Genomic DNA, 25,680 nt, shown 5'->3' on the forward strand with positions numbered 1-25,680 from the left:
GATCAAAGGAAATGGGAAGTCCCATGTCTCCCAAACTCATTGTGTAGGCACCACATTCAGTTTCTTATCTAGAATATTTTATTTCTTCTTCTTTTTTTTTTAAATGGGTGGCTGCACTGAAAAAATGGGAAATAGCAGGACTTTGAATTTACAAAAATGAAATCACTATATGCAACACAATTAATTCATATTCCTTTTGTGAACATGGTTTAATCAAGTAGACTTCAATCGTTTATGGAAAATGTTGAATGTACTTGTTTCACTCGCGTTGATTGAACCGGAAATGGGATATTCAAAAGGCGCCAGGAAGTGACGGTGGTCACTCTCGAGCAGAAGGTAAAGACATATCTTTGCCCGCGCACATTTAGGAAGATTCTCTGCAGCCAGCCACTCACGCAGAATTAACGGAGAAAGTAAGTTCATCACACTGTTTTTTGTGCGTGTTCACGTAGGCGACATTCCCACTAGATTGCTCTTTTCGTACAATAGGTAACAGTTACAACAGTCTGTCGAATTGTTCCTGTATGTATAGGCACTTTTTTTTTGCTTTTCAACATGCTAGTTAGCTAGCTACGTTAGTTTCGTTAGCTAGCTATGTTGAATGCACTTATTGTAAGTCACTTTGGATCAAAGCTTCTGATAAATGACTGAAGTAATGCTAGCTGTCCATATATTTTCTGTTGTGCAATAGCTAATGTTATAAAAATGTATAAGCTAGCTAACGTTAGCAGCTAGCTAACTTGTGACCAAGTTACTTCAACCTAGCTAACTCAAAATCGTCATACCACTTGTACAGGGTATCCGCGGTGTCTTGAAAAGTATTAAAAGTTGATAAATCAATTTTGGGAAAATCAAGACCCTTAATAAGTATTAAAAAGTCTTATCACGATTTTATGAGGTCTTGAATTTTGTAGGTATTTTTCTGAATTAGACTCTGTCCAAAGAGTTTGAGTCCTAAAAACTATTAGTAAAAGTTCGTGAATTTATTAGTTTTATTAAAAAACAAAGATGAACCGGAAATTCTGTTGTATGATAGTGGTCTAGTCCAGTGTTTCTCAACCCTCTCCTCGGGGCGCCCCAGCCGCACCACATATTTGATCTGTTCCACCACCAGCTCACCTGATTCCACTAATCAAGTACAAAGCAATTATGGTTTGTACTTGATTAGTTGAATCAGGTGAGCTGGTGGTGGATCAGATCAAATATGTGGAGCGGCTGGGGCGCCCCGAGGAGAGGGTTAAGAAACACTGGTCTAGTCTATTGCAAACTAAACATGTTAAGTTAAAGGTGTCACTGATGTCAACGGTTACAGCTCCAAGTGGCGGTGAGGTCTGGAAAAATATTGACAAGGTCTTTAAAAAGTCTTAGAAAGGTATTGAAATTAACCTCAAGATTCCTGTATATACCCTGGATAAGAATACCAGATAGAAAAGTCTGAGGCCTGGAGCTCATCACCCAGATGATGCACCGATTCGCGGCGTTTGCATCCGAAGCATAGAGGGAAACCATAATTAATTATCCACGATCGTTGCTTAGCAACAAACGGCCAGTAAAAGAAAGTTGACCAAAACAAACGTATGAAACGATAATGATGGGTCTTATCTACACAACATTTCGGATGGAGGTATTATTAGGCAGTGTAAACTTTCCACCTAGGACATAGCCTATAAGGCCTAACTAACATTAGGTGTCACCAAAGTTTTACATGAGAAATGTAACTGTTTTATTGATAACCAGGATAGCCTTTGATGGATCACATCAAGCTTTTAAAATCACTCATCTCTTTCAAAAGATGAAATCCCCTCTTGCTTTGCAGCCTAACATGGGTAAGAAGCAGAATGGAAAGGGGAAGAAGGACACGCAGGAGCCACCAGAGGAGTTTGTTGTAGAGAAGGTGATGGACCAACGCATCGTCAATGGGAAGGTTGAATTCTTTCTCAAATGGAAAGGATTTACAGAGTGAGTACAACCTGGAAGTGCTTCCCTGGTATGGGGCTATGTTTGTAGAATTAAATGTGAATTATTGGCTTGGTGATCTTTTTTTATATATTTCAGTACGGATAACACATGGGAGCCTGAGGAAAACCTTGACTGTCCGGAGCTGATTTCAGCGTTCCTTGAATCTCAGAAGAATGTAGTGGAGAAGCCTGATTCCAACAAAAGGAAGTCCTCCACTGAGGAGCCAGAGACTGAGGAAAACAAAGCTAAGAAGAAGAAGGATACGGTGGGTGTGCTGACTGATCTGCAGCTGTGGTTATCAAGTGGATGTGCATTCAGAGTGAAAAGCCACGGGGCTTTGCCAGGAACCTTGACCCAGAGAGGATCATCGGCGCAACAGACAGCAGTGGTGAACTGATGTTATTGATGAAATGGTGAGTCTCACATGCACAAATGCCGACCTTGTACTTGTTGTCCCCACTCAAATCACACATTCACTCGTATTGCTTTTTGTAGTCACTTTGGAACCCAACTTTGTTTGGAACCCAACTCTACATGGCAATACTTGAAATTGGGGGTGTTCATGATTAACAGTTATTAGATTACGTCTAATGATCGCAAGGTCGGCAGATCGTTGGTTCGAACCCCGGCTGGCTACATGTCGAGGTGTCATGGGCAAGACACTGAACCCCAAATTGCTCCCAATGAGCAGGTCAGCACCTTGCATGGTAGCTTGCCACCATTGGTGTATGAATGGGTGAATGAGAGGCCATTGTAAAGCGCTATGGAATAAGGCGCTTTAAGTCAGTCCATTTACCATTTAGATTAACCGTTGACTAGAAATGTAACCGGTTATTCTTATTGATTGATTTGATTAATTTAGTAAAATAACATTGGCAGATGGTGGTGGGTTGATAAAACCAGAGGTGTAAGTTTGATAATAAAAAAATGTGACTTTCTGCTGGGTTTTTCCCTAACTGAAAAAGGGTCTTAGATGGGGTCAGGGGAGAGTTATGGCTGCTAGGGGGGTTTTAGGACGGCTTTTAAGGCCCATTCCCGATTCCCTTCCCTACGGCTCGTTTTGGAGTGCTGCTCACTTTGGAGCCAAGGCCTCTGAACAGAGCCACAAGGCGTAGGTAGTGGTTGAAATCTTTCCTAATTAAATGGGACAACCCTTCAAGACCCTGATGGGTCATCAGTAGTGTCATAGAAAAACATTGACGTTAGTGATTCATTCACAATTTAAGTTTTACACTATCAATCGATCAAACACGTCAAATCAAGTCATCAAATAACAAATAACAATGCTTCATTATCAGACCATGACAGAATAACAGTGCTCTGTAGGCTATCAACTGTGCTCCTACCGTGCCAGTCTGCACTGATATAGGACAACCGTGCAACAACTTCGTGGCTTTAGTTAAATTCGGGTGTCATATGCCATCAAAGGGGGGAAATACGACATGGAAATATGTCAAAATGCATGACTATCATGCCCAAATCAGCCGTAAAATATGTAACATTAGGTAGATAACGTTAGTAGACACGGAGCGCAGTTTTAGTTTAATAAGTGCAATAGCCTCATATGCCATCAAAGGGGGGAAATGCGACATGAAATGTTAAAATGCACCACTATCATGCACAAAACATGTAACGTCAGATAGATAACATTAGACACAGAGCGCAGATTTATTTTTATGGAGTTCTAAAATCCGATATGACAGGAACGCTGGAGAAACAGCCGCTGTCCATGTTATTAGTCAGCTACATGATATAACCCATCAATAATATGGCATAATAACAACTGTTCGGATTAGATTGCGTGTTTTGGTTCAAGAAGTGCCATAGCTATAGCTTCATGCCATCGAAGGGGGAAAATGCGACATGGAAAAATAGTTGTGCTTGTTATAAAGAAAAGGTCTATAATACATTGAAAGGACATTAAACTAAGATAATAATATAGTTAGTGTTGTTCCGATACCATTTTTTGATCCCGATACCGATACCGATACCTGACCGTGCAGTACTTGCCGATACCGAGTACCGATCCGATACCGGTTTTTGAAAAGGAAAAAAAAAAAAATAATAAAATAAAAATTTTGGAGCCGCATACTCACCTCGATGTAAAATTATTGCTAACACTTAGTCTGGCACTGCTCAAAACCTTTGTAAAACAGGAAAAAATACCAACAGAGAGTGAATACTATAGAACTTTTTTTTATTGTCTACCTGGTATGGTGACAAGAAAATCAACCCCTTATAAAACCTGAAATGTGGCTCTCACAGATGCCAATCAGTGCAATATCCATTTAAGATATAAAACAGTCGTAGTAGTAGTGCAACAGCAAGTGAACATTTACAAACAAAATAACTTTAGTACTTAAAAAAAAAAAAAAAAAAAAAAAAAAAAAATCGGATTTTTTTTTTGTTAGTACTCGCCGATACCGATACCAGCATTTTTGTGCGTATCGGTGGCCATGCCGATACTAGTATCGGTATCGGAACAACACTAAATATAGTTATCATTTTTCAAATCTTTATTAACAAGTAATTACAGAGAAACTAATGACTGAATTTGTGGTTGTCTTCCACATTGCCTAGAGCAAAATCTGATTTCTGATGATTCGCAAGGCATCCTGGGAGGTCGGGCCATGGCTCTGAATGTAGTCTTGTCATGAAAAATCTCCAAACAGAGCCATACTCTAAATGAAAACAAGAATTGGGACACCCCTACACGTGAACGTTCAAAACTGAGCCGAAGGGGTGTAATGGGATTGGCCCTAAATGGTCGATTCTGGTGGCTCGTAATGAATACTGGACATTAATCACAGACAATTTGATTGCCATTAAGTTGGCTGGTATACAGGCTATATGGTTTTACATCCATACTATAGAATTACTAAAACTGAATCATAACCCATCCCTGCGTACTCCCTGCCTTTTGAAGTCCTCCTTACTATGCACTTCCAACTTTTGTTTACACTTATGTGAATCTGCCTTTTTATTAGGGACATTTTCAGAAATGTCTTAAATAAATATGCTTCTGTCCTTGCTAGTTTGTAAGCTTTGGGTTGCCATGGAAATGAGAGCATGACTGACATGATGGAAGTTTATCAAACTTGCTGTTAAAGGTCTATAATTAGTATGAGTCCTGAGCTATTCTTTTTCTCCCTCTGCTCTACAGGAAGAGCTCAGACAAGGCTGATCTGGTTCCGGCCCGTGAGGCAAACACTCGCTGTCCTCAGGTGGTCATATCCTTCTATGAGGAGAGGCTCACCTGGCCCTCCTGTCCTGAGGATGAGTCACAGTAGCACCCCATCACCTGACAAATGTCACATTGAGGCTAAATCTTCTCCGCGACCACCATCTTGTCTTGTTGAGAGTTCGCTGGCCGTGTTTTCTTTCTCAATTCCTTGCTTAGGATTGCCTCATAATCCATAACCTCCTTTCTTGTTTTTGTCTCCTTCCATTGTTATATAAATATATTTCAATTTGAATTAATAAAAGTTCTTGAATTCGGGGTAATTTAAAGCTGACTCAGGAGCTCTGTTGTTAAGCTGTCATCGCTTGTGGTTTGCCACCGGAAGCCCCTCTTGAAGACCTCTTGACCAGCCGTCTATCCGTCGTGTGCATGCTGAACAGCAGATGTAGATGAAGTCGTAATTGACTGCTGGTCAGGCATTCATTAGCCGAGAGATACATGTTCCTACGAGCGTCCTGACACACACACACACACACACACACACACACACATCTCAAAACTACTACTACTACTACTACTACTACTACTACTACTAGAATAGAATAGACTTTATTGTCCTTGTACAGTTGCCTATACAATGAAATTGTAGTGGTTCTTCTGAAGGTGCAAAGACAGAAAACATATTCACATATTCACAAACATATACACAAATAACATATCACAAATATTACACACTAGACAATTAAAAAGCGAAAATGCTATAAAACAAGCTAAGAGACAATGAGGACCGTGGTGTCAAGTGCAAATAAAGACAACAATCTTAAGAAAATAAAAACAACTATAAAAGCAAGCTAAAAGACATGAGGTCAGTGTCTACTACTACTACTGCTACTACTACTACTACTACTACTACTACTACTACTACTGATAATAATAATAATAATAACAACAACAATAATAATAATTATTATTATTATTCTTATAATAGGAGGAGAATGAAATGGAACAGAAAAGAAAATGGAACCCAATGAATCAGACCATCTGTCATTTTGGGTCTAAGTAACATACAGTACGCCTAGTTGTGAAGTACTACTTTATTGTCAAAGCCTTAAACATGTTGATTCACAGCCTGAGTTACCACACAACCAAATAGATTTTTTCAGAACAGTTAAAATGCTGACTATGTGAAGGAATGGAAGGAACAAACCAGGTAATTATTGAAATCGACTGACAGTCCTAATCTGAATCCATCAATGATGTGGATATATGAGTTATTTGATGCTCGTTAGGATATTTCATCTGGCACAGACGCTACACATTCTCAAAAGCACATGAAGGAAGAATTGGTCCTTTGATGGGATTAGGATACAGATGTGGTGGGTATAGGAGACTATGTACTTCAGTGTGCACTTATCTGAGTCGACACTGAGACTGCTGTACCTTTGTATTGGGTAATTGTGTAGGTTTTACCTCTGACCTTAAAAGTGCCCAAGGGAGGTGGTGAGGGAGAAACAGAGCCCTGAGCTATCTGGTACAAGCCCTAATTACTGCCAACTCACCTCAACAAGAATGTGGTTATTATGGGCTATTGGTGCACACAGCACGTTAATGGTGTGACTAGCATCACAAGATAGATAAAGACTTGCATAGGTTTTGTATATTGTGCCAAGTTTAATAAAAAACATTTTAAGGAATGACATATTAATGCACATTTTTATTTGGTTTTGCAAGTTAGAGTTTAGCTCATCAGATACAGTACATTGCAATTATTCAAGTAGGGATGAACAACCTTATTCTCGTGTTGGTAAGATATTTTCCATACTTAGAGTATGTAACATCTGCATCCTCTTGTGGTTTGTATAGAAAATACATTTGATTAAGGAAAAAAATACAACTGTAACATGAACTGCAATTGCACTGTGCACTGTTACACACCTGATCCCACTCAACAAATCAAATCAATAGTTTAGTGGGGCAGTCCCACTCTCGTATCTTTCATTTTTACTGGATAGACATATTGAAGAAAGACAGGGTATGTCAGCAGGGCATGGGCTGGATTTGAAACTATGCCAACATGGGCAGATGCACTGTAGGCCATGGTGCTAGACCACTGGACAACCATAAAGGCTAGTTGATCAGTTTGCACACCCTGTAGGTCTAATATTGAGGACCACTTTACACTTAGAACACATTTTGGTACAGCACTACAGTACAGATTTAGGGAATTACTACTGCCCCTTGACACTGAAAAGCATGCCCTTCAACACATTGATTTTGCTTATGCCAATAACTTGTAAAGATGAAAATGTGACTGGTTGTGCATGGTGTACTTCATGATTTACTGAGTGTTGTTTCAATAAGGCTTGTTGACGAGGACTCCATGCGAATGCTAGGTCCTGTCCTCATTCAATGTCATTTTGATTATGCTGGTACTTCATGGTTTGGGGGCTTTTCTAAACTACTGAATAATAAGCTCTAGATAGCCCAGAATAAGTTGATAAGGCCAGTCAGGTACGCACATAGAGCTGCTTTCAGAAGCTTACCTGGCCGCCTGTTGAGGCGAGGCTGTCCTAGATCAGGTTTGGTTTGGTTTATAGGATTATTTATGTATTTGGCTAATTACTTTCCCCATGTCAGAGATGCACACGACCACAACACCAGAGCTGGACCAACCCAAAGCCAAATAATTGTACTCTTGTTCCCTAGCCCCCCCCCCCCAAGTTCTATTCCAACCTCAGTAAATGACCTTCTACACGATTTCAACTTAAAGATCACAAAAAACATTGATGATATTGCACCCATTAGATCCAAATGCATCTCTGGTAAGCAAAAAGCTCCCTGGAGAACTGCCCCATCTGTAAAGACCCAAAAAAGAGAATGTCGTAAAGCAGAGCGCAGATGGAGAAAAACTAACCTTCAAGTCCACTATGATAAAGAGAATCTTCAAAACTATAACTTAGAAATAAGAAGCACCAGGCAATCATTTTTCTCTAAGATCATAAACATCAATAATGCCTGCATCCTTTTCAGAACTGTTGACAGACTAACAAATCCCCCAACACCCATTGCTCAGGAATTTCACTCGACTAGTAAATGCAATGAGCTTGCATCCTTTTTTAACAATAATGCGCGTGTGTGTGTGTGTGTGTGTGTGTGTGTGTGTGTGTGTGTGTGTGTGTGTGTGCGTACATGTTCGGGAGGATGGCACATTCCTGTATTCAGAGCAGCCTTTACCCATAAAAACAACATTCTCACTATTCAGATTCAAAAAAGTTAAAAACGGGCTTGTGAGTTGTGTGCCCCTGTGATTGAATCCTCCTGCTGATTTGTAAACTATAAATAATTCAACAGAAGTGGTTATTCTCTATTATATGTTATATCTCTTACTTTCCATTCTTCCATTATCTGCTTTGACAATTTTGAGTGATATTGCCATACTGAGGACCACAATAGAAATAGTTTTGGGATGTAATTAGATAGATAGGTAGATAGATAAGTATCCCCGGGGGGAAATTAAGAATTGTGTAATATCCTCTATGGTTTTATTCATCTCATGTAGGCTATGCTGTGTATTAGGATGTGTCTTCTGTATGAAACGGTCAAATAAAAATTAAAGAGTTGAATGCCTACTTTTGGGCTCGAACAAAAGCACCATGTGGGTCTCCCGATACCAACCACCATTAATACACTCTCTCAGATAAGACTCGGATAACATAAGACTCGGATAACATTTGAATGACAACACATGAGACTATAGAAAGGGTTAGTGAGGTGAGGTATCAATCAGTATTGCCCGGCCTGGTACCACAATATTATGCAAATATGACCTTTTTCAGACAGTGGGGTAAGTCTATGTGATGACCTGTCTCTCTATCTGTGATGATGAACTAACTGTATTCAGTGTCTGATCACCCCCCAGCCCGGGCAGTAGGTGGCGGTATACCAACAGTTGCGGAGACACTAGTGGCGGAAAGTCCAATCTCACAGAAGAAGCGCTTCGAGATCTCAATGCTTTTTGGGTTAGCAACAGAAACATCCTTTCTTGCTTTACAAACTGGACATTGGGCATTCTGTCTATCCTAGGCAAAGTATAAAAAAACAACTAAAAAACAGATAAGGACGTCTTCTCTTTGGCATCTTCTCTCAAATAAAGGAGACACTTCTGACAAACACCAGCTGTTTGCTCGAGGTAAATATTGTTGCCAACCTGTTGTGACAGGTAGCTAGCTAACAGTGAGCTAGCCAGCCAGCCAGCCAGCCAGCCACACAGACAAGGGGAGCTAGTTAGCTAGACGTGGCTAGCCAGACCCATGCCTCTCTCACTCCATAGCTACTAGGCTTTTATTGATAACTGGAGCTTATTCGCTAACGTCATTTGTAGACAAAAATGATTGACCTAACACTGTTAGTGTGTTAGCTCCAATGGTTTTTCCTAGCTAACAATAATTAGGCTAACAATAGTTAGTACAACATATAGTTGAACTAGTTGAATACAATACAATTGACAGCTACACGGTTAGACATCTGTTGAATGCAGGCAGTTGGTTGATCAAATATGTTCTGCTCCTTGCCTATCAGATAACATTGTGATAAAATTGTGTTTTTGTTTAATAACAAGCCACTTGCCACTGTCCTTCTGTCTTTTGGATGACATGATTATTAAACTATGTAAGGCTATAGGCTACAGCAGCTAACATTTGCTTGTCACTGCCAGCTGCCAAACAATAGCAGCTTGTTTCCTTGCCAAACAAAAGCCCATCTGATTAAGGCACCTTGCCTGCCACTGTACAAGCAGCTAGCTGGCTCCAAATAGCAGTATGATCAGTTTCAGAGTTCTTATTATCACCTATTCTGCTGTTATATTTGCTGTAAGTTATACAGTAACAGTGACTGTTTTCAGGGACTTGAGCAAACAGACAGTATTTGATATAGGAGACATGGGGCCGGTTTCACAGACAAGGCTTAAGCCTAACCCTAGACTAAAAAACATCTTCAATGGAGATTTTACATTGAAACGTGTGATTTAGTCCAGGACTAGGCTTCAGCCTTGTGAAACTGGCCTATAGTTCTTAATCAACCACTCCTATTGAATGACTAACGATTCGTATTTGGGAAGTCTTGGCAGTGTGTGTTTAAACAGATGGCTTGGACATCATTGGCACAGTGACTGTCTTCATCTGTCTCTGCCAGTTTCATTAACACTGAAAGAGCTGTTGTCCTAGGTGTTCTGTCTATTGCGTCTTAATGGAGGACAAATGCAGAGTCTTCTCTGGAGTTCAGGGGGGTCCCGTACTGAATGGACGTTGTTTAGTCAGTTAAGTCAGTTTAGCAGCTCAGACATGGTCAACAACTGTCAAACCTTTCTTGAATAGATGGCTTCAGATAGATAGATACTTTACTGATCCCCAAGGGGAAATTAAGGTGTTACAGCAGCTGACACCACCAACAACAACAACTAAATAAAGTGACTAGAATAAAATAAACATCTGAAACATTATATACAGTAACAACAGTCCAGTATGATTGGACATCCCCCCCAGCCTGACTCTTATCACCCAAATCGAGCCAGCTGGAGGAGGAGTTGTGTCTTATTGCGGCAGGCTTATTAAAATAGGTATTTGTAACCCAATAGGTTTTCTATTCAGGAACTGTCTGCTGACCTGTCTTGTCTTATTCCTGTTGTTTTGTGATTAGAACATGCTGGGGTGTATCTGGCAGTACTTCTACACGTCCTTCCTTAGGTACTGGCTGAAGTGGTTCATCAGACATGCGACGGGGAAATGCGAGCTGCAGAGGATATGCGCCCAGTACAAGCCTGGGGCCTCCAGGACAACAAGAGCGGGTGAGAAGTGGACGGTTGCTTCCTCTCCGGAAGTGTGCATGTGTGTTGTGTGGTGCACTTTCTCCCCGTCACTTGCATTGAAAAGCATAGGCTTTGGTTTCCGCTACCCTATCTAGCCTATACCAGTGCAAGGTTGCACAAGTGAACACATTAGGAAAAGGGTGGAGAAACAGGACGTAGTACCTAGGCCTAATTCAAGCCTTATTTGTCGCCATCGCTGTGCAATATGAGCTCCTTTGGAACCTTTTTAACCTTTCAATTGTTTTGTCCCCTAATTCAGAGTACTCCCTCCGATCCTCAAAAAATAAGGTAAGCAATCACTACTTATAGCCTTTCTCCAGACATTTTCGCACCCTTATCTGGTTGGTCATGCTCAACATATCTTGGCTTAGCGTGTAGGACGAGGTCAGTCAGTTATCAAACATTGTATTTTTTTTTATTTTTTCGTTCTGGTCCCAGCTAAGCACATTCCAATAACAGGGCTATCTGTAGAAAACCCTGGGAAGTAATGAATCATTTCTATAGAGGGATTGGGTAGCTTTGGATGAAGCAGTCATGTAACATGTAGCTCATCATTTTTGACACACTTTCCTCCTCTCTGTCCCTCCTCCCACCACCCGTGTCTCTCTCTCCCTCTCCCTCTCTCCGTACCTCCAGGTCTTAAGAGCGGCCGTGAACGTCGAGGAGGAGGGTGGTGTGGAGGAGTGTGTGGATCGAATAATAAAGGAGAAGAATGCCAAAGCGCAGAGAGATCCCACGTAAGTCTTCAAGAGACGACAGACCATTCCCACCACCAGTTTCACCATTCACTTAAATACATTCCACTGGTTATTTCGTTTTTTGAAAATATTTTTAATGTCTGCCTTGTGCATGTCTCTTTGGTCCTAGGTTTAAGATGAATCTCCACATATGTCTACTACAAATAACAGGATACGGGAAGCTGTTCACCTCCGTGGAAGAGTTAAGGAAGGAGGTTTATGACTCGGATAAAGTACAGCATGAGGATATGCTCTTGAAGGTACCACGGCTGTTTAATGTCCTTCTTATGAATCTATGCATTTTGAGAGACCATTTAGTTTATAGGAGAGCGGGAGGTCCACTCTCCTCTTGTATTTGTATGTTTATTCAAAAGTTCCGGACGATTGAGAGTGAAGGATGTAAGGATCGTAGTATAGAAAGTGGCGAAATCAAGACTTATGGTAAAAACACACCGCAAGCGTTAACTTCAGCAGCGCGTGTACGTTTCATTACGGCGCCCATGTTAATGGGTTAGAGCAGCCATACCGTGGCATGCCATCTAGAGCAGCGGTTCCCAACCTTTTAGGACTCACGGCCCACTTTACAGATCTCTCCAGTATTCGCGGCCCACTCTGCAGCGCGCAAAGCATGAAACGCGCACGAGCGCTCCAAACAACGACGTGGCAAAAAAATAAATAGCGGTTAAACCATTAAAGCCGAGCGGCAATGTTTTATATAGCAGGTGATCAAATACCAAGATCGTAAATGTTGTATGTGTTCAATACGACCAAACATCCTTGTGTGTGGGCAACTCCCGACTAGGGTTGCCAGATGGGCTCGGGTTTTTTTGGTGAAATTAGCGGTTTTAGACTGTGGTTAGGGTGGAAAATGTCGATCCCATCTGGCAACCCTGTTCGCGAGTCCGGGATGGAATGTAGCCAATCAAGAAGCGAGCTGACTTCTTCTTTTCGGATGGAAATATCGGCGGCACACCACACACAATACGATCAAGGCTGTTCAATCCAAGATTTTTTAATCTTTTTAAAATTAAAACGTTTTTGTAACAAAAAAACGTCAATAAAACAATTTTTTTGCCCATGATTTGGCGGCCCACTTGCAGTACTCTCGCGGACCACCAGTGGGCCGCGGCCCATAGGTTGGGAACCGCTGATCTAGAGATTAGAACTTGCCTATTTTCTTCGCATGCCATGAATGTGTGTGTCAAGTATGAGGGTTTCTTAACTGGTGTGTTTACCTCCGACTCCCCAGTTGTGGGACCTGTTGATGCCAACAACCAAACTGGAGTCCAGGGTCACCAAACAGTGGGGTGACATTGGTTTCCAAGGTGATGACCCCAAGACTGACTTCAGGGGAATGGGCATGTTAGGCCTCACCAACCTCGTGTGAGTTAACTTCTTCTCTAGTAACATAACATTACATGATACTAAATGATTCACTTACTTAGAGAAATGTATTTGTTGGAAGTCACTTTGGATAAAGGTGTCTGCTAAATATAAAAAATGTAATGTATGTAACGTTGGAAGTTAATGTTTTGCACAATGTTTAATTGTGTTTATTCAATTGTTTCTATTCTGTTTATTGCAGTTTCTTCAGTGAGAACTACACTGAGGAGGCTCGCCAGGTGCTATCCCACGCTAACCATCCTAAACTGGGGTAAGCCTTAGTTCCACAGTTGATCGGACATTTTAACTCTGGATCGCGTTCATCAGCTACGGTGTCACGCAACATTGTCATTTCCTTGCCCACTACCAGCCAATCACAAGGATCATCATCGCAACCGGTCTCAAACGTCAACGTATAAACGACGGGTGAGGTTTTGACTCAAACTTCCTGTCCCCACTCGTTAACGGATGTCCTATATTCCAGATACTCTTATGCCATCGTGGGGATCAACCTGACTGAGATGGCCTACAGTTTACTGAAGAGTGGCGTTCTGAAGCCCCACTTCTACAACGCCGCCCCGCGGAGTCCCCAAATGCAGCACTTTCATCAGCTCTACTGTGAGTGAATGAGAATCAGAATCCTTCTTCGAGCATTATGAGTGCCAATGGCCCCTGGCCCCAGATATAGGGGTGTATGTCCACCAGGGGAGGCTGTTGAAGGTAGAAACAGGAGGACAGGCTCATTGTGATGCGTGGAATGGAATGAGGAATGATACCAAAGTGTGTCTTCATTCCATTCCATGCGTTACGATGAGCCCACCCTCCAGTTTCTACCTCCAACAGCCTCCCCTGGTGGACATACACCCCTACAACTCATTACAGCTGTTGCGAATCAGGCATCAGTAAACCTACAACCGTCACAGCTGTTTGTGTCTATTCAGCAAGCACAGGCAAGCTAAGCTATCGGCATTCTGAACTGTGTGGAAGAAATTGAGAATGTGAGATATTCATTCAATGTGTCATTTCTGTCATGGTGCCTGAGAGAGAGGGCGGTCCGTTCTCACCTGCGTCTGGCTTCTGTCTTTGTACCGGCAGCGTAGGATAACCTTTCGTTCAGTGTTTTAGTTTTTGGTTCAAAGTTGAGGTCAAAACTATATAGAAACATAATAACTTGTACAGGGGACAGCTGCCCCGCGTTTCACGTCCATAGTTGTCCAAATCGCACTTTCCATTTGCCAAACAAAAGGCTATAATCCCCAGCCTCATGGCAGGTGGGTGTCCAGGCCAGACTGAATAGAGAACCAGAGCCACGCCCATCCCCTTTTTATAAACTCAGACAGGAAGTACCTACCTCCTGACAGGATGTTACTTCTGAGCAAACACTGCCCCTCTGCTCCACTGTGCTGCTGCTTCTGCTGTTGCCATGGATACAACCCCTTAAACCCTCATTCTCCTGTCACCTCCTCAGGTTACCTGGTGTACGAGTTTGATAAATTCTGGGTGGAGGAGGAACCGGAGAGCATCATGGAGTTCAACCACTACAGGGAAAAGTTCCACGACAAAGTCAAGAACCAGCTGCTGGATCCTCACGTTGCCCTCACGTTGACGGTCAACTCCAAGAAGTAACGGACCGAGCAAGGGAATCGTCTGGGACCACCTCGACGCGACAGTGTTCTTCCAACCTTTCCAAACCGACATTGAACTTAATCCCTTTTTTGTTTGTTTTATCTTTAGACCCAATCAACACACTTGGATTTGTTTTCCTTTTACAGAGACAGAAGCTTCTAGAAGCTTTAGAACAGTAGAACCAGAGACTTGAACCCTATACCTCAAACTATAATGACCATTCCAAACTCTCAATAAATGTCAATAAAGGTGAAATGAGAAAGAAGGTTACCGTCGTGGTTTGTACCGTAGTTGACGGTGTGTGCACTTTTCAGTGGACCAGGGAAAGGAATTGCACACTAGAGTTGTGGAGAGTAATATTAAAACTAGCTGGTGATTAGGTTTGGACTTATTTAACAATGTCAAGAGCTATCTCGCATGTATGTATTTATATATAACAATGCCTACTCGTTCTCATATTTGTACCTCTGCTCAGGAATTCAATATTTATGTCCAGAGAAAGAGAGAAACATTTTATAGGATTAATCAAATAAGGAATACTTTGTTGTTGTCATGTCTGATTCTCAATTGTGTTGTACCCACAGACGATGGAAGCTCTGTGCATGTTTTAATGCGTTTTAATGGATACCATCATTGTCATCACTGCATTTCAATAGCAGGTAGCGCTTCGATCATAATGGTTGTATAGTTACCACTGGTTCTGTATCCCACTTCTCCACCCTTCTCCTGAACCAATGTATGTATGCAATTGCGCCCTTCCCCAACATGGATTTAAAAGCATAGGATTGGACAAAGCATGGGCCCTTAAACCAATCAATTCCCTTTTAAATCCCCCCCCGTGGGGGGAGTGCCCAAGTACATACTTCAGGATAAGGTTGTGGAAATGGGACATACACTTGTACGGTTTTGTGTGCACTAAAGCTGACTTTGTAGTGTCTTTGTCTGTTATTTATACAGTATGCAGTGTTCTGCTTTTGAAGATGATTTGTAATTTTTGTAGACCCAATACAGATTCCTATATAATGACTGACAACATGCCCAATGTTAATAAATTGAACCTCTGGTGTGAAGTTTTGAGGTGTGTGTGTGTGTGTGTGTGTGTGTGTGTGTGTGTGTGTGTGTGTGTACGTACGTACGTACAACAAACACAGACAAATAAAGCAAGTGTCTAATGTATAGTTCAATGTATATCATATACATAAATATATGTCTTTTTATTAAGCATTTTAACATGTTAAGTATGTAAACATGTACATCTCTTATTAAGTTGTTTTTTGAGGGTCATTTGTACAATAAGGAAAAGCAACTATACTGTATCATACATAAGGTCAGACAGAATTGCTGAAAAGGACCTGGGCAGCCCAGTCAAAAATAAATATAAAATCCCATTTTCTCCAATACAGCATAAATATGTTCAGCATAAACCACATCCACACTCCTTTTTTAAACAAAGGATAATACGTTATCGCATTTAGACAGCTGAACACAAATTATTTCCACCTTCACTCAGAACAGAACAACATTGTGGGTTGGTGATCAGTGTCCTTCTCATCCCAGTCAGGATGGCTTGTTCCACAGTCCACTCCTTCACTGTAAAGAATCTTCTTTGCTACTGACAGTCTAACTGGTCTCCTCATACCAGTCTAACTGGTCTCATACTTCTTCTTAGAGGCCATCATGGCCCTCTTGAGCTGCTCGAACGACACAAACATCACCACGTTCCAGGAGCCCAGCCTCAGGAAGGACGGCACAAACCTACAGGGAGCAGGAGAGGACAAAGTACATGTGAGTTGGCCTCCTTCGGAATTGAGCCCCTTCAAAAATGTCTTTAGCCTGGCCAATTACAGATTACAAAAGGAGTACATTTTTAAAGAACAGGTCCTTTGAGAAAACAGAAAAACTGCAACATATGCTACAAAGTTATTGATGTGAATCCTAAAATGTGAAATAAAACTATCTATCCAGCTGCTTCCGTATTGCATCAGTAGGTACAAAGGCACGTTAGTACAGTGTGAGAGGGTGTGGGTGTGTGTGTGTGTGTGTGTGAGAGAGAGAGGGTGTGTGTGAGAAAGAGAGGGTGTGTATGTGTGAGTGTGTGTGTGTGTCCTCACCCTTTGTAGAAGGCTGTGGGACCCTCTTTAGTGGCCATGGTCCAGGCACAGTTAATGGCACTCTTATACTGGCCCGGTGGTGAGTTCATGTACCGCGTCTTCACCACGTCCACCGGAGAGGCAATCACCGTGGTTACGAACCCAGCGCCGAACGCAGACACAAAATGACACGGAAAGTTGTCTGAGAGGGAAAGCAAAGACATTTTGCATTAAACATTAAACATTGTGACAAAGATATCCAATTTCAAAGTCATAAACCAGATAAATACAGCACTAAGTTAATATTCAATGGTAACGCCATGAAAATACATTACGCCTATGTTCTTAGGCCGTAGCATATGAGGAAGCATATCTCTTTTTTACTGTACACCGCTGTCTTGTGAATGGTGCAATAAAACATTAAGATAACTTTAGATAAATGTGGCATTCACTGACAAGACAGCAAGGTGTTCCAGTATGACATTCTGTTATCATGGTTACCAGTACAAAAGAGCAAGAGGGTGTGTGAAAATCTGTCCAATCAGCTGTCTGTTTGCGATAGTGTGTGTGTGTGTGTGTGTGTGTGTGTGTGTGTGTGTGTGTGTGTGTCCTCACTCACCGGACAAGAGGTTGTGTTTGAGGATGGCCTCCTTGATGAGGTCATAGGTCACCAGCTCTGTGCAGTTGACCAGTGCGTTCCTGGTGATGTTGGGTAGCGTGCCTGAGGTAAACAAGTGGGCAGGTTGCTTAGTAACACTAATCAGCATTCTACACCTTCTAGTGTATACTAGTATTGTCATTCCCAATCCCCAGAGATATTAGAAAAATCAACAACATCCCAATGAGCCAACTTCATGTCGCCCGCAGATGCACTCACAGTCTGTCTCACAGTGTCAGAACATTGCAGCATCTGTCCCCATATCTTTTCTCAGTATACACCAACGACTGTAAAAGTAACCACCCAAGCAACCATATTATAAAATATGCTGACAACACTGCAATTCTAAGTCTCCTTGATAAAGATACAGACCCCTCGGTGCTCCATGATGAGATTAACATATTCACTAAATGGTGCGACAGCAACCATCTCATCTTAAACCTCACCAAAACTCAGGAGGTTGTGTTAGACCCAAGGCAGGTAACTGACCATGAGCCTGTGGTCGTTAAAGACCAAACAATCATCCAGGTGCCCTCTTATAAGTACTTAGGTATTCAATTAGACAACCATCTCTGCTGGAATACACACTTAGACAGCTTATGTAACAAACTACAGCAGAGGCTTTATCACCTGAGGCGACTCAGACTTTATTGGGTGAGAAAGCAGAATGAGAATTTTCTATCAGTCCATTGTTGAAAGTGTAATCAGATATGGAATAATTGTGTGGTTTGGCAACTTAACTGTACAACAAAAAAACAGACTAGTCAGCATTCACAAAACAGCCATGAAAATTGTAGGTGAAAGAGACTATGTGATCCTAAATAAACTATATGAAAAAACTGTCCTGGACAAGGCTAATAAGATCATCGCAGACCCCCAACATCCGCTCTCCACAGAATACGAAGTTCTCCCCCTAGGTAGAAGGCTTCGCATGCCAAGATGTAATTATAAGCTCTTAAAACTATAATTTGTCCCATTCTCCATTAAAAACTAATCAATTCGCTCAAGCAGAAACGATGATTAGGACATGATCACCAGCACCTGCACTTTATCTTAGACACCACTTGAAGGGCCATGTGCAATATTAGAAAACACCACTTGAAGGGTTATGTGTAATATATATTTATACCAAATGATGCCATGTCCAGGTGGAAACTGCTGCCAATGTCACTCAATGTTTGTTGCTGTCCTGTTGTTTACTTTGCCTACTGTATGTTGTATGTATCGTCTCTGTTGCACTTGAAGCATGAAAGTACCATGCCCAAGGCAAGTTTCCCCTCGGGGACAATAAAGTATAATCAATCAATCAATCAATCTGCTCCAAGCCTCCAGTGCATTTCAGTGTATGCAGCTTATAGATAATGTTCTATCTATTCATGTCTCCGTATGCAGCTTGGAAGTAAACATTCTAGGGACCTCGCAACCAAAAGGTCATTGACGTTCCAGAGAACTTAAGTGTGTGTATGTGCGCTCGTGTGTGCGTGTGTGTGTGTATGTATGTGTGTCCAAACATACCTTTCCAGAGTCCTCGGAGGCCCTCGTGGTTGAAGATGTGTTTGTAGGCCTGCATGGTGCCTTTGTAGCGGCGTTCCACCCCGTTCAGGCTCACCTGGGCCTGGAAACGAACCTTCACCACGTCTGTGGGCTGGGCGAAGGACACGGCCATGGCCCCCGTGGTGCAGCCGGCCAAGATACGCACCCCTATGCTTGCATCTGAGGACAGGGGAGATGGGGGGGGGGGGGGGCAAAGGCAGAGTTAGGGGAGGCAAACACACAGGGGTAGTAGGGGGGTAGAGGGGGCAGAGAGCAGTCAGAGAACAAGGCAAGGGTTAGCGCAGCCTACACAAGGTTTATTATGTTGCTTTTGCACTGATTCAGGTACAGTATAGGTAAGCTTCTAACCTTCTCCAGAGATTAATAATAACATATTGATATGCGTCACATACGACAGTACAGTATATTCGCTTTTTATAGTAATTTATTTATATTCACTATACCTTATACTGTAATCAAATCAAATCAGTTTTATTTGTATAGCTAATTTCTCACAAAATTTTTTTGTGACCCAATGCGCTTCACAGAGAGCAAAGAAGATAAAGCACTAAGATGGATATTTAAAACCACATGATGACAGAACATGCAAGCAGGCAAAGGCAAAAAACCTGCACACTGTGCATCCAGGAAAATTCCCTTGCAGCCCTCTACTCATAGAGCGACTACCTCCAGTTTGCCTACCAGCACACAGCAGCGGCCCCCGAACCCCCCCCCCCCCCCGGCGCCCAGCCGCCCCACACACCTGGCCCACCCCACCACCAGCACACCCGACCCAACCAACCAAGCACAGACCACAATTGCCCTGCACTTGACTAGCTGAACCAGGTGCGCCGGTGGCGCAACAGACCAAACACGCTGAGTGGCCGGGGGCCCCCCCCCGAGGAGAGGACCACCGGCGCACAGCAAGCAAGCAAGGGGGAAAAACCTGTACACTGTGCATCCAGGAAAATTCCCCTGCAGCCCTCTACTCATAGAGTGACTACCTCCAGTTTGCTTATCAGCGTACACACTGTCCCCAAGTCAATAAAGTCATTTCCTTGGTTGACACCCAGCTGAATTCATCTGGCTCATGCCGGCCACTGGCCACCAGTAATATCATTTTGCACCATGCCCCTATTTGCAGGTTAGATGCCAAACTACATTTCATTGTCTCAGTACTCGTACTCTGTGTAATGGCAATAAAGTTTAATCTAATCTAATCTAATCTCATCTCATCTAATCTAATCTAATCTAATCTAAATAAGAGCATTAGCTCGTAGCATCCCTCTCTCTCTCTCTCTCTCATGTAGTCACTTACTCTCTTTGCCGCCGGTGTAGAAGTTCTTGACGTTGTCGTAGAGGCCGATCCTGATGGAGGCGAAGCAGGCTTGTCTCTGCAGGCCCGCCACCAGACCGTTGTAGAGGGACCGCGGCCCCTCTGTCCGTATCATGGTAGTCATGGTCCCAAACACCCCCTTGTAGCGGATCCCCTTCATAGCCTCCGACGTCTTCTCACCCTGGATCTGGGGGGTCACACAACAGGATGTGTTCAACACGGAACCTACAAGATGTCACAACGTTATGGTGAGAATTCTAGTTTTTCAAGACTAAATATAGAAGCAAAGTACCCGCAAGTAACCACAATAGCCAACTGTCCAGCAGTTCTGGGAGCAATCATGAAAGCCACAATGTAATTCATAAAAGAAAAACACAAATTTGACAGTAAACTTGGAGTCTGTCATACACATCTGTCCTGTACAGCAGGCAGGAGGGTAGCAGCTAGGTAGCAGTCCTACAGAGTAGGCAGATAGGGTAGCTTACACTTTAACTGTCCCTCCTGAGACATCTACTACCCCCTGTACTGCTTCTCCTGAGACATCTACTACCCCCTGTACTGCTTCTCCTGAGACATCTACTACCCCCTGTACTGCTTCTCCTGAGACATCTACTACCCCCTGTACTGCTTCTCCTGAGACATCTACTACCCCCTGTACTGCTTCTCCTGAGACATCTACTACCCCCTGTACTGCTTCTCCTGAGACATCTACTACCCCCCCTGTACTGTTTCACCTGTGTCATTTTTTTTTTTTTTAAGATTTAAAAAAATGGCCCCTTGATTGAGCATAGATTACTTTTTCCTGCTATGACTGATGGACAGGGGATTCACATACCTTGTCAAATGTATTTGTTGCAAGTCGCTTTGGAATAAGGTGTCTGCTAAATGGCAAAAATGTAAATGTAAAAATGTAGCTGTCTTACAAAGTAGGCAGACAGGGTGGTAGCTAGGGAGGTACCTGCAGTCTGACTTTGGCCGTGTCCAGGGGGAAGGTGACGAGGTCAGCGATGCAGGCTGCTGCCCCGGCGCTCATCATTTTCACCCCCAGGGGAGGGGGCACGTCGGACGGCTTCAGGCCCACCATGGTGCCCTCTGTAGAGGGAGAGAGAGAGAGATACATGTAGGGGGAGGGGGGTGGGAGAGAGAGAGAGGGCAGTTAGCTCCTCCACATCCTACCTCAACATCCCAAGGTTCTCACACCATATATGGGCTGCTGAAGTTTAGGGAAAGATCAATTAAGGGAGAATTACTCAATGTACAATAAATCTATGAATATAAATGTATTATATGCAACAATGAACACCTTATCTCAGGGAAGAACATCACCAGTTTAAAGAGGCATCAATATGATGTGCATCAATACAGATTCATTACAACAACCAATACAATCAACCACATAACATAAATGAAAGGCAGTTATTCCTGTTACTTACAGTGTAAAATCCAAGGGATAGAATTCCTGCAGGATTCTTGCTACTGTAGTGGTTGGTTTATCGCTGGATCAGAGAGGTTCCAGTTTATAATCCCGGGGGAGCCTAACTGAAGAGAAAGGAGCCTTGCATCTCTTTCTGTATTTATATGATTTTGTGCTGACTTTTTTATGACACCCCTCAAAGAGAGGCGTAAACTGTGTACCAAAGCACGGGCCGAATCAAAGTCCACGGACTGTCAGGGAAGTCAATGTCCAATGCATCACTTACCCCACACAACAGCAGACATTTGGGGAGAACACACCACATTCAGATTATGCTCTAATGTCCGTATTACAACAGACAGATAATAAAATATCCGTCCAAGTGCAGAGTTACAACATGTTTCCAAGATTGCTGTGACTACCAGCATGCCAGTAGGCCATCTACAGTACTGTCACAATACCCTACCCAATATTGAGTAACTGAACTATGTTAAATGGTCAAGGTTGCTCATACTGTATATTCTACTAATCACAATGGATAGTGCATTTGGGGATAACCCCTAGGTCTATCTCTTTCTGTACAGGAGCAGTAGGTAAGAGGGTTTGCTTGGATATAATCATATACTCATTTACTTAATTAATCACCTAGAAACCTTAGAAATGGCCTACCGACAGGGGTTTTACACACAACAGGGAAATAATGTTACTCCGTGGTGAGCGGCAGCCAATGGCAGTTAGGGTGTGGAGGACAGGGCTGAGGGTCGCAGATTGTGATTGGCTCACTGACAGACTCATGTGTCTGCAGTGTCCCTGGCACAGCTGTTCCTAACATGATTTACAGGCAAGGTCATTTCTGTGTGTTTAGCTGAAGTTTCTCAAATAAATTCTCAAAGATTATACGTCAACATGCTATATAAGGATAGCATACGAATGACATGATAATGTTGTCCAACGTAGCCTGGGTCGATAGTAAGGTTGCCCGGGGTGGGAGGGTAGTGACGTGAACTAGTGACTAAAGGTCGATGGAAGACCGATAAGAGAGTTGCCTCACTGGTGGTTTTATCCCTCTCCAGCCCGGTTATGTAGAAGCGGCGCCCCTCGTTGTGTAATAAGCCCCCCTTTGCTCATCCAGATTCAGAAACTCCTGCTGCTGAGAGACTCAGAGCGTCACACTCAGCTCATATAGCTGAATCTCGCCTCACCTCCCATCTCAAAGTCTGTAGGTTCTTTTACAAATAAAGGTTGAATCAAAATAAAAAATCTCCCTCAAAACGCATCGGTGAAGGACATCTCTGAGGTCCCTCCCGCTTCTCGCTTTGGACCTTCTCCTCCAATCCACTTTGAGGAATCGAGGAAGGAGTTTGACACTTGGCTGCATACGCACGGTGGGGAGAAACGTGCAGTTGGGTCTCAAAAGGAGCATCCAAGGTTCATTGTGAAACCATCGAACTGCTGTTGTTGTTGAGGTGGAGAAAAGGAGAAGACAATAGGTCAGATGTTGGTCTACATATGACCTATTAATGGGGACAAAAACAGATGTTACAAGATTGTGAGACAACAGTTTAAAACAAAAGAAGAAGAAAACAGGGCAGTGGGTACATATCTGCACGAACGACACTTATCCAACACCATCTACGACAGGATCTGACTTGAAGTCAACTCCGAACTATCCTACATGTGCACATGCATAGCAAAAGACAAGTGATTGCACACAGGCACGAGCTGGGGAAGGAATGGTCCCAAAATAACTCAATAGACACCTGATCATATCACACATTCCTACTCATCATTTGAAGTAGTGCTAGATGGTTAAAGAGCTTGGACAGATGAATCCTTCATCATTTAAGGGGGGACATGACGATGCTTTTTCTGGCACAGAGATAAGACTTTGTTTGCGTAATCACTGTGTGAGTGAGGGAGGGAGGTCAGCAAATGACGTCCTAATAAACCAGTTACAGCTAGAAATCAGCTGTCTCTTCATTCAGCCTGGATCATTACTATGTCTGGATGACTCTGGATAGGAGACCCAGTTGGAAGGCACACTCCCAAGGCAAGCTCTGATTGGTTGTAGTCAGACACCCCCCCCCCCAGGGGGCCACCCCCAGCCAATAAGGGAAGAGAGAGAGAGAGAGAGAGAGAGAGAGAGAGAGAGAGAGAGAGAGAGAGAGAGAGAGAGAGAGAGAGAGAGAGAAAGAGAAAGAGAGAGAGAGAGAGGTGTAGAGAGAGAGAGTGGTGTAGAGAGAAGAGAGAGAGCAGTGTAGAGATAAAGGTGTACTGAGAGAGAGAGGTTCGAGAGAGACAGAGAGAGAGAGAGCATGCATCTGAGGGAGATATCACCAAACACCGATATTTATTGTGACAAAGTCTGATTCTTCTTTTACAAGTCTCCCACTAAGGATGTCACACTCTGTGCCCCACTGTCAGATGAAGGCAGATGCCAGGATCTACTGTACGCTGTACCCCATACCCCTCTCATACCTGACAGACACCAGACCCCTGTACCCACTAAGCCTCTCACACCTGACACACACACCAGACCCCTGTACCCCATACCCCTCTCACACCTGACAGACACACCAGACCTCTGTACCCACTAACCCTCTCACACCTGACAGACACACCAGACCTCTGTACCCACTAACCCTCTCACACCTGACAAACACACCAGACTCCTGTACCCACTAACCCTCTCACACCTGACAGACACACCAGACTCCTGGGCACCAGCACAGCAGCAGAGGTAGCACAGCACACAACCCATCAATCTACATTATTAAAGGAAAGTCCTGATTCCACTGATTCACAATAACCATGACCTGATAACCAACCAGAGAAAACGTCACCCACTGCAACACAAACGTCACACACTGCCTGCAACATTGCAGACTGTGAAACGAGGAGGTGAACATTCCCAATTGCACCACCAAGGGGAGCTGTGTCTTCATCCTGACAGCACAGGTATGAGCATTGATGCCATTGAATCAAATGTATAAAGACACTTTGAGGCATTTCTATTATGTAGCATAGGATGGTTTCCTCTATACTTTTAATTAGTTGAAGTGGTACACGACACTTAAAAAATCAGGAGCCATGTACAACAGGACACTTAAAACCATTCACGTCGCAAAAATAAAAACAGCAGCAATACAAATATACAGAGCAAAAAGGTAAAAACTTTTTTTTGTTTTTTGTTTTTTAAAGAACAACTTGTGGTTTGTGCAGAGGAGACAATTGGAACATGAGTGTCAGAAAGGCAAGCAGAACACATGCAAGTGGAGGGATAAATAAAAGACAAAATTGTAAACTTTCTTTCTTTCTTTCAGATAAAATAAAATAAAGTGCGGGTGCTCTTTTAGTTCAAGAGACGGTGAGCAGAAACGTCCAGTAATGTTAGCTACCACACATAAAACCTGTGAAGGGTTAAAACGTAGTGACTTTGAAGAAGTAGTAGTATCTCGTGTCAGAAACGGTTTCCACCACCTCATCGAGTTGTGTACTTCTAGTCCAGTGCAAAGTGTGGGTTGTCCCGAAACACCCTCATCTACTTCCTAATTCTCACACGGTAATTTAAGATGTAGGCGAAGAGGTGCTACCTGACTGACCCATTAAGATTCTAGTGTGAATTACCGGCTAACAGACTAGCAGCAGTTAACCTAGAGATTTACCAGAGCAGGGTCATTTGGTGAATTAGCCGCTAACGTGTTAGCGCTGAGAGAACCTTTATGAAATGTTCGTCTACCAATGATTAGTCCTCAGAGACTGGGATTAGCCTACTCCAGAGCTCGGTTGGATGGATCTGTATAGAGACCAAAACACCATGATACATAGTCTTACTGGATTAGAGATAATTAGTAGCATGTACGTATACTCAATCTTATTATAAAGGACAGTAAGCTCAGC

The 25,680-nt window shown here is 42.9% G+C and overlaps 3 protein-coding genes across 3 annotated transcripts; 2 read left to right on the forward strand and 1 right to left on the reverse strand.

The window, feature by feature from the left end:
• Positions 1-337: 337 nt before the first annotated feature.
• Positions 338-5,249, forward strand: LOC308159820 (chromobox protein homolog 3-like; the record flags this gene model as incomplete). Its single annotated transcript, XM_080533636.1, has 5 exons — positions 338-413; positions 1,793-1,959; positions 2,056-2,224; positions 2,278-2,372; positions 5,123-5,249. The coding sequence occupies exons 2-5, from the start codon at positions 1,793-1,795 to the stop codon at positions 5,247-5,249; spliced, it is 558 nt and encodes a 185-aa protein (XP_080389762.1). The 5' UTR covers positions 338-413.
• A 3,916-nt stretch (positions 5,250-9,165) lies between these two features.
• On the forward strand, positions 9,166-14,892 carry elmod2 (ELMO/CED-12 domain containing 2). The gene is made up of 9 exons (XM_080534089.1): positions 9,166-9,329; positions 10,835-10,982; positions 11,263-11,291; positions 11,640-11,740; positions 11,871-12,000; positions 12,990-13,123; positions 13,326-13,394; positions 13,608-13,741; positions 14,592-14,892. The coding sequence occupies exons 2-9, from the start codon at positions 10,838-10,840 to the stop codon at positions 14,747-14,749; spliced, it is 900 nt and encodes a 299-aa protein (XP_080390215.1). The 5' UTR covers positions 9,166-9,329; positions 10,835-10,837; the 3' UTR covers positions 14,750-14,892.
• Positions 14,893-15,933: 1,041 nt separating this feature from the next.
• Positions 15,934-21,905, reverse strand: ucp1 (uncoupling protein 1). The gene is made up of 7 exons (XM_080534088.1): positions 21,800-21,905; positions 21,325-21,458; positions 20,349-20,553; positions 19,013-19,210; positions 17,459-17,560; positions 16,861-17,041; positions 15,934-16,504 (listed from the first exon to the last, which is right to left on the reverse strand). Exons 2-7 carry the CDS (start codon positions 21,448-21,450, stop codon positions 16,393-16,395), a joined length of 924 nt encoding a protein of 307 aa, XP_080390214.1. The 5' UTR covers positions 21,451-21,458; positions 21,800-21,905; the 3' UTR covers positions 15,934-16,392.
• Positions 21,906-25,680: the final 3,775 nt, after the last annotated feature.

The sequence above is a fragment of the Nansenia antarctica genome (assembly GCF_963989245.1).
Source record: "Nansenia antarctica genome assembly, chromosome: 6".
Classification (NCBI taxonomy): Eukaryota; Metazoa; Chordata; class Actinopteri; order Argentiniformes; family Microstomatidae; genus Nansenia; species Nansenia antarctica.